Source organism: Orbicella faveolata, unplaced genomic scaffold (assembly GCF_042242905.1).
Source record: "Orbicella faveolata isolate gen_17 unplaced genomic scaffold, um_ofav_v1 contig_26, whole genome shotgun sequence".
Taxonomy (NCBI): Eukaryota; Metazoa; Cnidaria; class Anthozoa; order Scleractinia; family Merulinidae; genus Orbicella; species Orbicella faveolata.
The window spans coordinates 10,270,086-10,287,592 of NW_028301554.1; the positions used below are offsets into that span (position 1 = coordinate 10,270,086).

Consider the following 17,507-nt stretch of genomic DNA (forward strand, 5'->3'; position numbering starts at 1 on the left):
GGCGTTGCGCGAAAAAGAAAAAAAATTGGATACGTTTGCGAATTTTACGTATTCTTGATACTAATTCGCACTTCCGATACAATTTATCCGTATTTTTTAACGAGATCCTTTTCGTCCATGTTTTTTTGCTAGGCAAAACAAACGATGTTTGTTTTGTCTAGGAAGCGAGTTATTTTAAGTAATAACACACAGTTCAAATTTAAATATTCCCAAAAGTCATTGCTCCAATTGTGTAGCAAGGAATAGGAAATGGACGTGCAGTGTTATCTTTTCATAGCCGTGTGACTCACAACAAGCTTCGTTACTTTTTCGAGCCATGAAGGTCAAAACGAAATTCTCAGGTAAAAGAGTAAAAACTGCTAAGTTAAACAAAAACAATGTGTACCGGATATCAGTGACCAGAATAGCTGGATATTTGAAAACCTGAAAGGAAAAGAGATGAAAAATGGAATCGATCAGAAATTGAACCGCAAAGCGGATCTCTGTTAAAGATGACGAAATCTGTGGCAGAAAAGATATTTTGTGCGATCGTCCTAAAATGTTGAGAGAATTAAGCAGGATTTTCTTTTGGTTTTGATTGTATTTTCCCATAAGACATTCTCTTGCTAAATACAATAATTTGCTTGTTTATCCTTTTTCCTCGTCGGCGTCTTAATCTCTGGCAAGAAATTCTAAGCAGCTTTGACTATAAAGCCTGAACTTAAGGACCCCTAGAGTCTAGAAACTCTATATGGAGATAAGCGTTAAAACACTAAGCATGGATAAATTAAACGGATCTCTTACTGATTACGAGCGGTAGGTTCTATTGAAGGATAACTTAATTTACTAATAAGTTTCGTATTCACTGCTTGGGTTTTACTTGGCCATAAATTAGATTATGCTATTGGCTGGCGGCGAGGCTCCAATCAATCATTTGATATCATGACTTCAAATCAAAATTTTATTTTACGTTCTGACCTCGAACTTATCATAAAATTCAAAGCGTTTTATCGTAACAAAGTAATTACGAACGTGAAATGTCACAAGGCACTTACTAAAACTCAAATTCCACTTATGATACGAAATCTAATGCGTAAAAAAAATCATTCAAGTTGTCTAATGAACTCGTTCTGTAACAGACGAATTCAAAACTACGTTTATATTAGTGTCTTACTTTGAAAAACAAATACAAGCGACTGAGTAACTCAAGTAAAAAATATTCAATACTGTGATCAAAGGAAACACTTGAAAATTTAATTTTCCGAACAAAGAAAATAACGACTACGCCGGCGCTTCAAGTTCCTGTCTGAAGCATGAAGCGACATCGATTGTTTTTCAGGATTTCCAAAAAGAGTAATTCTGAAAAATCTAGTGAATAGGGCTTAAACCAGAAGCAAAACTTTCCGAAAGGGTTTTATGATTGCCACATTCCTGCGAGGTAAATACGCCACTGCGTTGAGAGAAAGGTTCAATCGTTAAAATCCAAGTCCTAGAATTTCATAAAATATTTACTTGTCAAGTTAATTACCTTTTGGTAATTTTATTGAAATTGTGGCTCTCTTGATTTTGAAACTTATTCAATGACACTTTGAAACAATAAATCAATAATCCACGCTCTTGATGAAGGTAAAGTATTTCTGACCGAAAGCTCATGAAAATCCAAATTATATCAGTTGAACAAGAGACTAAAAGTACTTCGTCTGTGAGCCTTGTGGCTGTATTTTCATTCAACCACGAAAATCTTATTTTGGAGAAAGCTGAATGTAGTTATCCTTCCGCATGAACCGAAAGGAAATCATGGCACTGAACATGGCAGGAATAACCGGATTTCTGGTGATAAGCACTGGCCTTGCAAAACTTCGTAAGGGGTTTTTGGTGAGACCATAAGTGGGACTTAGGCGGAATAGGGATCACTTGGAAATGCCGGAGCTGAACAGAAAATTACTTTAAAGGCCAGTCAAGACCATCTTGTTACATAACCACTGTGATAAAAATATTTCATCTGCAATCAATACTTGGAAAATAACTTGTTGCCAAGTCGAACTTTTAGTGCAGTATTATGCGAGGACCTAAATTAGTGGGCTAATGAGGAAATTTGGAGGGTGGGATATTACTTAGAATGGTTTTACCTTGGCACATGGGTCTATCGTCATGATGAGGGGGGGTGGCGGGGGGAGATAAGCGAAATTTTACGGCATTGACAAAGTTCTCACACAGCCGATAAGCAGCTGTTAAACTTTAGGGAAGGGGAGCTTTTAAAAAATCATTTTTCTTCAACAGTTCGTTTACGCTAGATCAGATTAGTGTTATTGATGCCGTTTGCATGTCTGCAAGACTTATTACTCCGTGCAATATTTCAAAAACAGGAGGGTTGCTCTTAGGCAACTGGTCCAAACTAATAATCAAGATGGTGTTCAAAAGTACAACGAACGTGTTTGATAGTCAGTTCGGAGCTATTTGAAGTTTGCTAATCAGTTCAAGGACCAATCTCCTAGGAGAGGCCAACATTCGGCCAATATGAGATTTTCGATATATTGAAATTCTAACATGGTTCCGAGGCTTGGGGGAGCAAAACAAAAGAAATCAATTATTCATTTCTCAACCTCGATGCGATTTGTTTTGTTTTATTCCCCCAAGCCCCGGAGCGAAGTTAGAATTTTAGTATATTAACTAGTTGTAATCAAAGATTATGAGTGCGTTCGACGCCGTCACCGCTTTAATATGTATACCTTTTGAGTTCACTAGCTGACTGTCAGCTTCTGTCTATTGCTAAAATCGACATTTTTCATCAACAACCGAGGTTTTACAGACAGATATATCATAGTGTCGTAATCTATACCAGTGAAGTCAGTGAAGAGGTCCGCTGTATAAAATGCGATTTGTTCGATACGTTGCGTGACGGCGCCTGTTTTCGTAGACCCACAAAAATATTTACATAGGCCTTCTAATTTCGTGCTTAATATTTTCACGTTGACTGGTAATGTTTAAGCGTAAAAGGTAATTTGTAAAAGTATATTTTTTACGTACATTATTCTAAGCTGGAAGCACAAATATAAGCAAACATTTGCAATCACGAACTCGATTATCATAAACAAGCTCCGTGCGACTGATTCGAAGGAGTGATTTTCGCTTCCAGTAAGAACGAAGCATATAGAAACTAGACTACGAGTAGTCCCTCTTTCGCTTAGTTCGTCGTGTGTGACGCGAAAGAAAACCGCAAGAAAAAAATGGCCGCGCGCTCCTCACCCCAAGATTTCGCGCGGCCATTTTTTTTCTCACCGTTCAAATTCAATGAGATGCAAATGACTGCCTGGATCTTGCCTTCAGAGTACTTTTCCACCGATTTCAGACAATATCCGACTAGAACTAATCAACAAATGAAATCAAACTACAGTCAATGAATTATAGCTGTTCCCACGTTAAACATCCCAAGCCATGGCGATTCAAAGTCGTGAATATATAAGATAAACTATAAACCACGAGGTAGTCTTTAGATATCCGCTTTACGATTTTCAGACTTGCTCAGACTACAACGAAAACCACGAGGTGCGCGACAGTCTTTCCGCATATGACGAATGACGTCATTCAAAATGGCACAGAAAATGCAGACGTTAGACGAAAAAATGTCAAAATTGGTCACCTTGAAACCACAGGGTACCCAAGATTACGAACTGCGTTCTGCGAACACAAAAATGGCTTATCGCGTGTTTCTTGCTCAACGGATGGTGACCAGGCCTCCATCTGGTGACGAGCACGTGGATTCTGGGTACGAGAGGGAAGTCCCTGAAAATTGATTGAGCTCGCGGTTTTAGTTGACAAAGTTGCCAAGCAACATGATGACGTAAGCTCATTGAACAAGGCATGGGTGTTCGCGGGTGCTGTTCGCTAAATGTTTAGATTGGATGAAAAAAAAATCGGAAACGTCGTGAACACTGCACACAGATTTGCAAAAATGGGTATTTTACGGTAATAATAAACTTTAAGTAATAACAGGAGCCTATGGTAATAATAAATCGTTTCTCTAATGAGCAAAACCATAAACCGTTTTCGAGTTTCCGAGAAACTCTATGAAAAAACGAGTCTTCGTACGAAACCATTCATACGAAAATATGTTTCACCTGCACGCACATTTCCATCCAGATCAAACTTAGGTTAAAATGAAAACTTTTACATAACGGCTGAAGGCGAAGGGACAACGCGCACCGCCCAGTGCTAGGTCAGTGTACGTTAGCGGAGGTTTAACTAAATCCAGCTGACCTGAGAGCGCTGGGTATTTTCCAGTAAGACGCACGTGCTAAAGCCCGACGTGCGCATCTGGCGCTAGCTTTGCAGCATGAGATCTACCCTACCCTTGCGCGTCGCGTCGCGCAGACATCAACAACCTTTCGCTTTGGAATAAAACCTTCGCACTTTGCCTTGGAAAACATTTTTTGTTTTCACGACGTTCGCGCCCAAAATGTTCCCACGTATAGATTTTTTTGAAACTTGCCATGCCGCAAGTGACAAGAGTACAAGAAGGAAACAAAATGGGGGTCGCCGTGCTCGTTTCCGAGATAAGGTTCATTATTAAAGACCATGCATTTTTAGAAGCTTTCTTTATTTAAAGACGATCGAAGCTTAAAACTATCAGTAACAAAAGAAACCACATAAAGGAAACGTTTGCAGCTGATGCCGTTCCTTGAGGTAGAAATAGGGCCTTTTTGGTATTAAAATACATCATCACGGTTATAGTCCTTGAAAAAGAATAAATAATAGTTTTGCCCGTCCATATTCGAAGAAAAGTACAGTCCCACGAGGGCAGAAAAGGGGAAAGATTTGTCACTTCTCATGTACAGAGTGCACTATCGGTATGGTTTGGGGACTGAGGTTACTGCTAACGCAGTTTTCTTTATTCCCGTTCTGTAAAAAGCTCTTGGATCAGCTTTGGTATATCTACTATAATTAAAGGCGAGCTTATGTCATTTCATTCCGACTGTTGCTGGGTTAAAGTAGTTGCCCGCCGCACCCAGCATGCATAAAGTAACTGGTCACCTGCTGATTTGCAAGGGCAGTATAACTCTTTGGGTAGGGGTGTGCTGTTGGGCTACTGAAACCCTTTATATGTCCTCGAATAAACATATGCTGATGCTTTATGCCGGAGCTGGAGAGGGGGCATCTCTAAGCGAAACATTGGTTAAGTCATCACAGCCAGAGTGACATTTATGTTTTGCTTGGATGAAATTCCAAAATATGGAGCACAAAGTAGAAGTCTAAGTAGCCTCCAACATAGACGTCTTATGGCTCGTCACACAATCTTTCTGCCCAAGATTCAAGCAAAAACTGCCATTGAATTATTGTGTGCTGGTATTAAGCCGATTAAATGAGATAACTATACAATTTCAGTGTTATATGTATATGGTGAATTGAGCTTAATATCGGTCAAAACAAATCTGTACCAAAGAAAATCTAAATTATACCATTATCTTTAAGAAGCTAGCAAGTGGTATTAAAATACATCATACAGTGCATATGCCCGAAAATATCTCACAGTGAACGTTTTCAGCAATGTTACCCACTCTCCTATTGATCTGTGGCCACTTCCAGACACAGAGACTGTAACGTCCACTCAGGCAAAGATAGGAAGAAAAACAACAGCTCTATGGAGAGGAAATAAAGTTATTATAGAATAGTTTGTGCTATAAGCTGAACTTCTACAATTCCAAAGAAACACTGACAGTTTTTTTTTTTGTTCTTCCTTTCTCTCCTTTTGGGGGATTTTAGAGAGTAAAATAATGTGACTGCATGGGAAGTCACGCAAGATGTTACTATAGCATGACCAAAGCATGAGGTCAGTAGGAGGGGTCTGAAAGAGTAAAAAGGGAACTGGGATTTGCCTGCTTTTTTAAATAGGAAAATGAAAATTGGATCGCTGGCATTAGAAATCACAAACAGAAAAAATGAAATGGGACTGGGATTCAGGCAAAAAATCAGCTGGGAAATGGGATTTAACAAAAAAACTGGGTAAGAAAGGGGGATTTACACTTCCTCCCTTCCCCCTCCCCCCTCCCCCGCTTTCCCTTAAAATGCTCCTTTTGCAGGACGCGCTGGTCAGTGGATGTACACACAGTCTAACAAAAAGCAAAGGAAGGAGTACAGGAGTGTAGCAAGGAGCGAAGGAGTGAAATTTTCAAAAAAAATTGCTACTCTATTTGTCAAATTTAAATTGCAGATTTGGCATAATTAATCAAATTGAATCTAACTGAAGGCTGGGCCGTACCTAGAGGCAGGCAAACCGAGGCACATGCCGCACTCATTTTTCTCGTTTTTTTGGACAGTCGAGTATAAAACATTTCAAGCAAATAAATACAATGGAACCCCGCTCTACGGATACCCGCTTAATATGGACACCCCAATATTACGGACAGTTTCGTTTTCCCCGACGAAAAGCTCATATATTTAACCCGCTTATTACGGACACCCGTTAATACGGACAACGGACACTTTTCTGTGTCCCGAACGACGAACTCTTATACATCGTCAACCCCGCTTTACGGACACTGTTTGTATCTGTGCAGTGTCTATTGTCATTGTCATGATTATGTGCTAATTAGAGATTTTGTACCCTGGTCAAATTATGACAGATTTCGGCGGGTTAATACAATTTTATTACTAAATGAAACAGTGTCAAAATAGCACGACGTATTTGACCAGTTCTTTCTTCCGGTGCATTACCCAGTCTGCAGTCCTTATATAAAGTTATCTGCCTGATACGCTTACACAAAAGTTTCACTTTCTTGGTCTTTTGCTACAGTCCTTGCTTGTAGCCTTCTTCCTCTTTGACGTCTTATGCTTGCCACTATCAGCATCGGCCTCCGTTCGTATTGCTGGGTTGTTGCCAACGTCTATTAATTGTTCAAGTAAATCCACGTGCTTCCTAGGACCATCAAATATATAAACACACGGTATTTCCATACGAAGGCCTCCACCCCGATTAACTGCGTTTCCACATACTTCAACTGATCCTCGATTAGTAGGCTTTGAAATAAAATGGGTGACTATACCAGTGCGGTTTTTGGTGTTTGCGAGGTGATCTGGAATGTGGCCGATAACTCGACTTTCCTTTAGCACGGCGACTGCGTTTTTGTCCTCACCATTTTCCGGCTCAGGTCGCAAAGGCAAAATTTCACCGCCTGTAGGAGTCCACCAGTCCTTGTAAACATGAAATTCTCTTATCCAGGAAGAAATTTTCAGTATTCGGTGGTCACATATACTTTTCAGTGCCCACACGTGATACTTTGTCGAATTCTGTAGTGTGAAGTGTAATTACACCTGAAAGTACCTTTGTATTCCTTTTGAGTTGCGGCTTGCGGTTGTATGTGACAGCTTGTCAGTCTCCACAAGTCAACGTGAGTGAACCAGGTAGGGTGCCGCCACATTCATCGGATCATCAATCATGGCTTCACGTCCTTCAGCTAAGCGCAAAAGAAGAGATTTTATTGCTTCTGAAAAGGTTCAGGTCATTGAGTACAAAAAGGAAAACCCAAATGCTAGTGTGCGAGCAATTGCTGGGAAGTTTGATTGCGGCAAATCGCAAATTCAGTCTATTTTAGCGAAGAGGTTCACAGTTGAAATATTGGAAGATTACAGCGCGAACAAGAATGCACATTCTAAACGGGCTAGAACATCGCCGTTGAAAAATGTAGACGAGGCAACGTACGAGTGGTACCAAAAAGCAAGAACCAAGAACATTCCAGTTACCGGGCCAATGCTGCAAGAAAAAGCCAAACGAGCGAGTGAAGAGCTCGGTGACTCGACATTCAAAGCATCTAATGGTAGCTGGACAGATTTAAGAAAAGGTCCAAAATTACAAGCAAAGTTATAAGCGGTGAGCAGGAGGTGTTAGTGAAGAAACTGTAACATCTTGGAAAGAGCGGCTACCGACTATTTTGAGCGGCTACTCCCCAGAGAACGTCTTAACATGGATGAGACAGGGCAATTTTTTCGAGCACTTCCAAACAGATCTCTAGCCGAGGCATCAAAGCAGTGCACTGGAGGGAAAAAGTCCAAAGAAAGAGTGACGTGCGCATTTTTTGTTAATGCAGCGGGTGGTAGCGAAAAACCAATTGTGATTGGCAAGTCAAAAAGCCCGCGTTGCTTTAAAGCAATCAGGGATACGTCTCAACTACCTTGCTCATACTTCAGTCAGCCAAAAGCCTGGATGGATTTTAATATCCTTGATGACGTGCTATCCAAGCTTAACAGGAAATTAGCACGAGAGCGAAGAAATGTTATTTTATTTCTGGACAATGCCCCTTGCCATCCTCCAGATATGAAAGGCAAATACGACCACATCAAGATTGTGTTTTTTCCACCAAATTGTACATCCAGACTCCAGCCTCTTGATCTTGGAATTATCCAAACATTTAAGCTGAAATACATGAAACTGACGCTGACACATGTCGTCAGCAAAATAGATGATTGCAACTCTGCCACTGAGGTGTGCAAGTCTGTGGATTTACTACAAGCCATAAGGTGGGCTGCCCAGGCATGGGAAAACGTGTCAGAATCAACCATCAAGAAATGCTTTGTTAAGGCAGGTTTTCTTTCAGCAGACGGCTCTCTCGTTTCATTTCCTGCGGAACACCGCGAATTTGATCCATTCGAAGACCTAGAATCAGGCGAATTGGTGCAGGTGAATTCATTGTTGCGTGATGCGAGTTCCAGGTCTGGTTCAGATATATCTTCAGCAGTCGATGCCTTAGAAGCAACTTCCATTCTGCCAACGTGCAAAGAGCTGAGTGCTAATTGGGAAGAGGAATTTTTCTCTAGTCTATCGACATGCACCTCCCAGAATTCACAAGACGATGACAGTGACGATGATATTATTGAGGCCAATGCCCAGCCGAAGGAACCCAAAGTCAAGTCAATGAAGGAAGCCATGGCAATGCTGGAGGACGTGACGGAATATCTAACAAATGAAAACCTTACGGCAGCAGCGAATAACCTTTCCAAGGTGTCTAACATTCAGTCCATCTGGCTGAATCGAAAACTAAATGCGTCAGTACAACGAAAAGTCACAGACTTCTTTGAATGAGTGAATGAGTCTGTTGAGGAGTTTAAGAAGAGCAGACAAAATTTAAACTTATCTTGAAAAGTTAAACTTGTTACAGTTCCAGTTGCAGAAGAAGCTAAACACCATTTTAATGCTGCTAAAGTACTCTGCTATATTCCTTGTGTAAAGTAACGTCATGGACTTTTTCAACTGATTTCAAGAACAGTCCGTACAACATAAAATTTATTTTAGTCCGAGAGTGATACAGTTAATGATTTGTAATTTACAGTACAATTAAACCGTTTTGTTGCCGTACAAGTGTCGGCCTTAGTGTTTGTATCGATAAAACACGTGTCCGTGACTTTTTCCGAGGACCCCGGTTAATACGGACACCCCGTTAATACGCACATTTTGGCATGTCCCCTTGATCTCCGTATTAACGGGGTTCCACTGTACAAACAAACAAATAACATAACTTGTTTTATTTTATTTTTAAATATTATTCTATTCAAAATTGTCCCATTTAATATTATGACCCGTGGAAGTAACGTGATACGCAATGGCTGAGATGTGACCGCTTTTAGCAAGGGCCATAAAATGCTCAGTTTTTCTATCGTGTAGTCGACGCTTTGTACAAGGACAGGTTCAGCCGTTCTCAGATGTCTAAGGTGGTTTACAAGGCAAGCTGCTGGGACTGTGATGATTTTTATATAGGAAAAACAAAGCGTCGACTACATGATAGAAAAACTGAACATTTTAAGGCCCTTGCTAAAAGCGGTCACACCTCAGCCATTGCGGATCACGTTACTTCCACGGGTCATAATATTAAATGGGACAATTTTGATATCTTAGCAACTGGTAGGTCAGATATACATTGTAAAATTAAGGAAACATTGTTAATTCGTGATTTGAAGCCAGCCTTGAATGAAAACGTTGGCAGTGAAAAACTTCTTCTTTACTAACATTTTGTATTGTTATTATTATTATGGTAATTTTTTTTTCTCTCCCGCAGACTCATCTGTTTGTTATTAACTATTAGTCTTGTTACATATTATTAGATACCAGTCTTTTTCTTTTTCTTCGCGTTTAAATTTCGATTGTAATCTAGTTGACTTTACGTTGTACATACGAAACGTCAAGGAAATTAACTTTGTTTAACATGCGTTTGGGTTCCATGTTTATCACCGCGGTTTGTGTTTTGTTTCTTCTAAAGCTACGATGGCCAAGGAAAAAGAGTGTTTACGATGTGGTAATACGCGCAACAGAGGGTTTCAACTTGCAATGCAACAATGTTGCGAGACAAGTTGAAGAAAAATGCTGCCCGTATTACCGGACCTAAGGCACAGTAATGTAAATGCTGACTATTTCTATTCATCAGTGGAAATATTCGAATCAGTTGCTAGTTGCACAGAGTTTGTTTACGATAAACCACGGATAAACCGGCACGTGAGTGCAAATGCTAGCTGATATTTGTGCTTTCAGCTTAGAATACTAGATGTAACACAAGTGTACTTTTAAAAATTAGCCTTTATGCTTAAAAATTGCCAGTAAAAGTAAAAATGAGATTTTAGCATGAATTTTGAAGGCAAATGTTCTATTAAACTTGTGACTTACCGAAACTGGAGCCGTCACGCAACGTGTCAACAATAACGCAAGGAAATCAAAATAGAGCCGAACCTCTATTAAGCGGCCAATTATTATTTGGCTGCCAGCAGCCAAAATCCCGGGGAAAATTGTCAGCTATACACTGTAATAAAAACCTATATTCAACGGCCACCTCTATAAAGCGGCCGCGGTCAGCTTCCTGCCGTCCCAAGGGTGATTTTGTTTTGTTTTATACCTCAAAAGCCCTGGCCAAACGGAGTCGCAAGTTGAAGCAAGTTCTCAACTTGCGTCTACTTGCGACTCCGTTTGGTCGAGATCAAATTTGCACGCAAGTCGACGCAAGTTTTTCACCGTTTGGCCACCCAACCCTAGTCAACGCAAGTTGAGTGACGTCCATTAACCTATTATTAGCCCGTGAAATACAGGATATGCCTGCCTCGAAATGTTTTTTTTTTTTTTTTTTTTGCGACCTGCGTATACTTGCGAGGAAACTTGCGAGTCCGTTTGGCCACCCAACGCAAGTCTCTACGCAAGTTCAACTTGTGGCTTCTTGCGACTACTTGGGACTCCGTTTGGCCAGGGCTTAAGAAGCGGCCAGTTGCCTCGTCGCCCCAGAGTGGCTTCTTTTTAGAGGTTTGACTGTAATCTACAGAAATATAGTGGACTTTGTCATTATGTTACATCTGTCTATAAAGATAGCTGTTCACAAAGATAATGATTTCAGCAACAGACAGCTATTTCAGTTAATCACTGGCGTAGAAAACAAACGCACTCATAAACTTTGATTATTACTTTCTTATTCTTATTCTTATTCGTATTCCTACTCCTATACCATGGATACCTATTCTTATTTCTATTTCTATTCCTATTCCTATTCTTATTCTTATTCTTATTCTTATTCTCATTCTCATTCTTATTCTTATTAAGCTCAAAAAACCTTTTTTCCAGGCTGTGGTCTTGGAAGGTGTTGACATTCCACCCCTTTCCATTTCTTGTAAGCCTTTGACCAAAAACATAAAACATTTCAGATGGCATGCCTGTCATAGAGTACTGGAAAGCGATAGCCAAATAAGCTTAACAGCGAAATATAAGCTTCAGCTTAGAAGTTATACGAAGTTCTAATGCCGAAACCCATGTTAACCCATGTGAGGTTAGCCTAGACTACGAGTAGTCCCTCTTTCGCTTAGTCCGTCATGGGTGACGTGAAAGAAAACTGCGAGGAAAAAATGGTTTCGCGCAGCCATTTTTTTGTCGCAGCTTTCTTTCGCGTAAACGCACGACGGACTAAGGGAAAGAGGGACTGCTCGTAGTCTAGGTTAAAAAACCAAGAAGTGAAGACAAGTGCTGTTTCGTTGACGTTCTTTGAATTGTCTCATAGCCGGTAAAAGTCGTCATCATATAAACTGCACCCTGGTCCTGCGATGAGATGCGAAAGAGAGAAGAATGCAGTTTGTCTCAACATAACTTCGAAATAGGCCCTTTGCAGGATCCGGTCACATGGTACGGAATTAATTACGCTGGGACGCAAGTTACGCAGTGGGACTTCCAAAACAAAGGAACTCGTACCAGTCCAGCCCGACTTTCCTTTGTTTTGGAAGTCCCACTGCGTAACTTGTGTCCCAGCGTAATTAATTCAGTACCATAAACCATAAAGATTAGAGCTATCATAAACCAATTCAATTCACTAAACTCCTGGAGCTGAAAGCTCGAAGTACAAAAATCACATTTTACATAAATCTAGCCTTAGTAGCTTTAAGTATCACAGTAACACACGGTGTGCCCGGAAGATAACAGTCATGGGCTATCATGCCATTTTGGGCTTGAAGAGACTAAAGAATTCATTCCACTAGGAAGGCTACTAGGAACTTGGTGAAATGCGTGCGTGAGTGCCATGGCGTCTTACTCGGTGAAAAGGCTAAATTTTCGAGTACTACAGTTGGTTTTCGAAGTACTTGTGCTTCTCTCAGCAAGTTATTACGATCATAACTTCTCTGATAGCGATTATATCGGAAATTTGGGTAGATATCAGCAGCAATGTGTTACGGCAACAAAGCAAGGCCCGACGAGCGCGGCCATTTTGGGACTAAAGGCAGTTTCAGCATTCCAACCGAAGAACTTCAAGCGAAAATTCTTTCACTCTGTGATGAAATATACTACAAATGGTGTTTCAACTTTCAATCCTCGTATTTTGGAGCTCGAAATTTTTAAGGCCTGTGATGTAAACCCGAATCCTGGCCCGACTACTCCAAGTGATAACAAGAATGACAAGACAGTCAATTTGTCCAAGGTATGTTTACCAGGAAAAGGTCTCAGACTAGGACAGTGGAACGTAAACAATCTAACGGACACTAAGTTTGAGCAGATAAGGTTATTACTAACCACTAGACGTCAAGAAATCGATGTGCTTTTTCTCCTCGAAACATTTCTTAAACCAAACAAACCTGACTGCGTTCTAGAAATACCTGGCTACACGCTCTTCAGGAAAGACCGGCAAGGAACCAAGAAGGGCGGCGGAATTCTCGCCTACGTTGCTGACAATCTAAAAGTCGAAAGAATTACAAGCCTGGAAGAAATGGATCTAGAAACCGTCTGGTTACAAGTCTATCCCTATAAATCAAATCGCCCGATACTCACAGGAGCTGTTTATCGCCCGCCTTCTTCAACGGCGGACACGGATGCCAAGCTGGAGCTTAACATTGAAACAGCTTATTTAAGAAACCAAGAAATGTATGTGTTTGGAGACTTTAATATAAACTTCTTGGATACATATGTCTACAAACATCATCGATTAGCGAAGGCATTAAAAAGCCTAAATTTAAGCCAACTCGTGCACAAAGTTACACGTCCCGTGAGCTCAACTTGTCTCGACCATGTCTACACAACGCATCCTGGTTTTGTTACTGAAATCTCTGTACCAGATATTGGTCTTTCAGACCACTTGCCAGTTTTTATTAGACGTAAATACTCCAAAAAGCAAAGAGATCAAACCCACAGTACCATAGAATATCGTGACTTCAAAAATCTGAATACAAATGAACTATTACATGATCTACAATGTGCCCCATGGGACATTGCTTTTGTTTTTGATGATTTAAACGATGTTTTGATTACAATGGAAACAATGCTAAATGACGTTTTGGACAGGCACATTCCACTAAAATCTAAACGCGTCAAGAAACCGAACCAGCCTGCTTGGATGACTAAAGAGATCTTGTCGTCTATGAAAACGAGACAAGCTCTTGAAAACGGCGCGAATTTCAAATCTGCATGCAGACTGGGAACGCTATACGCATGCAAAGGGTAAAACTACAAGTCTCATCAAAAAAACAAAGAGAAGTTTCTTCCGCAAGAAAATCGACGAAAACAAAGGAAATCCAAAAGGAGTTTGGCAAGCACTCAAAACATTAAGTGGGGCTAGTAAACCTCGAGTTTGCATCGATGAATTAAACACAGGAAACAACATCATTAGTGACGAAGCTTCCATTGCAAATGAGCTTAATCAGTACTTCGTAAACATCCTAGATCAAATTGGCAAGGAAAACGACGCTGGCGTAGAGTTTGATGACACCAAGCTGAAAAATTTTGTCTCTTCGCGATTGAATGAAAATGTGGCTTTCAACATCCCTCCAATAACGCCTAAGCAGATCATTGACACCATAGGGAAAATCGCTTGTAACAAGGCCTCTGGGCACGATGGCCTAAGTATTCGTGTACTCAAAATTATTGCACCAGCGTTTGCAAGTCCATTATGCAAATTGCTGAACCTTTCAATATCGACAAACAGTTTTCCAGACCGTTGGAAAGTAGCAAAAGTTACACCATTGCACAAGGGTGGCGCACGAAACGATATCAACAATTACCGCCCGATATCAGTTTTACCTGTCTTTTCGAAGATTATCGAAAAACACGTAGCCAGCTGTCTTCTTAAGTTTTTACATGACAACAACATGTTATATGAGTATCAATCAGCCTTCAGGTCAGGTCACTCTACAGAAACAGCTCTAATCAGACTTACGGATCACATCCTGAAAAACATGGACAATGACGAAGTGACCGGTCTGGTATTTATAGATTTTCGTAAAGCTTTTGATGTTATAAATCACGAACTTCTTCTAAAAAAGCTGTCTATTTACGGTGCAAGCCCTCCGTCTGTTGCCTGGTTTCAATCGTACCTGTCTCAGAGAAAGCAATTTATTACATTAGGGAAAACCACATCTGAACAGCTGACTATCAGACAGCGCGTTCCCCAAGGATCAATATTGGGACCGGTGCTCTTCCTCCTGTTTGTCAATGACATGCCTCTAAACGTTCACAAGTCAACTATGGATATCTATGCAGACGATACCACCTTGTCTTAAAGCTCAGACTGGAAAGCTATTCCTGCACTAAACAAATCATTAACAAAGGACTTGACAGAAGTTGAGAAATGGGCTAGTGAAAACAAAATGTTTATAAATACCAAGAAAACCAAAGCGTTGTTGGCTACGGGAAAGCGTCTGCGCAGACGTATAACCCATGACGCAGGAAAATTTGAAGCTAGGATGCAAAATGCAGAAATTGAACAAGTTGGCAGCCATAAACTTCTTGGAGTGATAATCGACGAGAACCTAACTTACGAAGCACATGTTGACGAACTATGTAACAAACTTTCAAAACGAATTGGTCTTCTACGCCATATAAGCTGCTACTTGAAAAAGAATCAAAAATTGACCTACTATAACGCAGTAATCAAACCACTCTTCATGTATGCAAGCACAGTATGGACATCGTGCAACAAAGAGGCACTCGAGAGAGTTCTCCGTATGCAAAAACGGGCTGCGCGTATTATTCTTGCAGCACAACGTACTAGTCGAACTGTCACTTTATTTAATAAGCTAAACTGGATCCCCTTTTACAAAGAAGCTTATATAAATCGATGTGCACTGGCCTACAAAAGGATAAACAGAACTTTACCTGAATACATGAACACATCTTTAAGGAAAAACTCTGACATCCATTCGAGAAGTACTAGAAATTGTATTTTAAATTTATTATGCCCCTCTCACAGAAACGCCTCTGAGGGAGGACGCACTTTCGCCGTCAGAACTATTAAAGATTGGAACAGTTTACCCCGGTCTTTAAAAACAGAGAAGTCCGTTAAATCGTTTAAGGCTAAATTATGTAATACTATTCTTAACTCTCAGAAAACTAATGGAATTTTTTAACTCTTATTATTCGTAGTATGTTTGAAATTGTAAGTCCAGTTTATTATTTGTAACCATTTTTAATAGTAACTTAATTAAAGTGCCTATAACACCAAAAAATTTTTTGCGCTTAATTAAATCTCTGTACGGAATTGGGAAAAATGTCGCAAAGATTTTTTAATTCGGTTCAAACCGCGATTTTTTATGATTTTTTAAAGATCGGAAAAATGGCACTTTTTCAAAACACGACCGAGTCACAGAGTCACTGAAAAGGGTCTGGGTATAGCGAAACTTGTGACGTCATTCCAGGCCATTGATCGCTTTCTTGTTTGGAACCGCGTTTGCTTCGCTTCGGAAGGTCAGAAATCTTGAAAATGCCAGATAAATGCGTTGTTTTCGGCTGTAATAATAAGCCAAGTAAGGCAGAAGGTATTTCGCTTCATCCCATACCTTTTGAAGGGGCTGATGAACCGCAGAAGCGAAAAAGAAGAAAGCAATGGGTTGACTTCGTAAAATCTAAGCGTGCTCATTGGGAGCCCACGAAGTACTCGGCAGTGTGCTCAAAGCATTTCCGAGAAGAGGACTACGAAGTAATGTTCCCTGGATTGACAAACGTCAATATGCAAAGAAGACTACGGAAAGATGAAATTGGCATTTGTGTTTGCCCGACGATCCAAGCGCCTGGATGACAATGTCGCTCTCCAAAGCTTCGACGCATCCGTCTAACTCACAACAGCAATAGCATTCACTGATGTTTTGCAAACATTCAAGGCTGCATTTGCCACAATGACACCTAAGAAATAAAATACCAAACAAAATTTACAAAGAAGAACAGCTAAAATAATAGTAGAATATGCACCCGACAACCGTAAACTTGCAAATGGCGCGTCGCCACGCGTCGCTAGCAACGCAAAACAATGCCAACTAACCATTCTTTGATTTCCTCTGATCCACTTAATCGGTTTTGAAGCTTCTTCTCTAGTTCTTCCTCCGTTTTTCTTTCCTCTTCATATTGAGCCAGCCATTCCTCGTCTGCCATCGGCTCATTCGCATAGGTATCTGGTTCATCATCTGAGGTTTCGTGTTCGCTCGGGTTTGATGAACCCTCGACTTCTAAGTCGTACTCGACCTCGACCTCTGCGGCCTCAGAGTCCGAGCTAGAGTCATAGCTAGAATCGCTGGACGACATTATAAGTACGTTTGAATATTCAAACTTTTGTTGAGTCAAATAAAAGTTCTTTTGACGAAAAACTAACCCTCAGTACTCTATCCCACACACAAAACAACGTGAGAGTTTATACTGGAGCGACGCTGGCAATGGCCTGGAATGACGTCACTAGTCCCATTCTCCCGAATGCTCGGTCGTGCTCTTAACAGCGCCAACTTTAAAAATTCGTAAAAAATTCGGGTTTTAACCGAATTCAAAAATTTTTGCGACATTTTTCCCAATTCCATACAGAGACTTGATTAGGCGAAAAAAATGTTTTGGGGTTATAGGCACTTTAAGTATTTTATTGTAAATAATATCGTATTTTAGCATTTTATTGTAAATAATATATTTTTAGCATTCTAATTATTTTAAGCTGAGGGCCCCAAATTTATCAGTAACTTAAGTTACTGTCACGGGTCACCCTCATTAAATAAAGTCTTTCACTTCACTTCACTTCACCATGTGACCGGATCCTGCAAAGGGCCTATTGGCTCGGTCC

The 17,507-nt window shown here is 40.4% G+C and overlaps 2 protein-coding genes across 2 annotated transcripts; one reads left to right on the forward strand and one right to left on the reverse strand.

The window, feature by feature from the left end:
* Positions 1–12,506: 12,506 nt before the first annotated feature.
* LOC149108108 (uncharacterized) lies at positions 12,507–14,973 on the forward strand. Its single transcript, XM_089295252.1, has 2 exons — positions 12,507–13,572; positions 13,889–14,973. The coding sequence occupies exons 1-2, from the start codon at positions 12,507–12,509 to the stop codon at positions 14,971–14,973; spliced, it is 2,151 nt and encodes a 716-aa protein (XP_089151378.1).
* A 1,440-nt stretch (positions 14,974–16,413) lies between these two features.
* Positions 16,414–17,306, reverse strand: LOC149108109 (uncharacterized). Its single transcript, XM_089295253.1, has 2 exons — positions 16,728–17,306; positions 16,414–16,591 (listed from the first exon to the last, which is right to left on the reverse strand). The coding sequence occupies exons 1-2, from the start codon at positions 16,985–16,987 to the stop codon at positions 16,414–16,416; spliced, it is 438 nt and encodes a 145-aa protein (XP_089151379.1). The 5' UTR covers positions 16,988–17,306.
* Between the last annotated feature and the right edge of the window lie 201 nt (positions 17,307–17,507).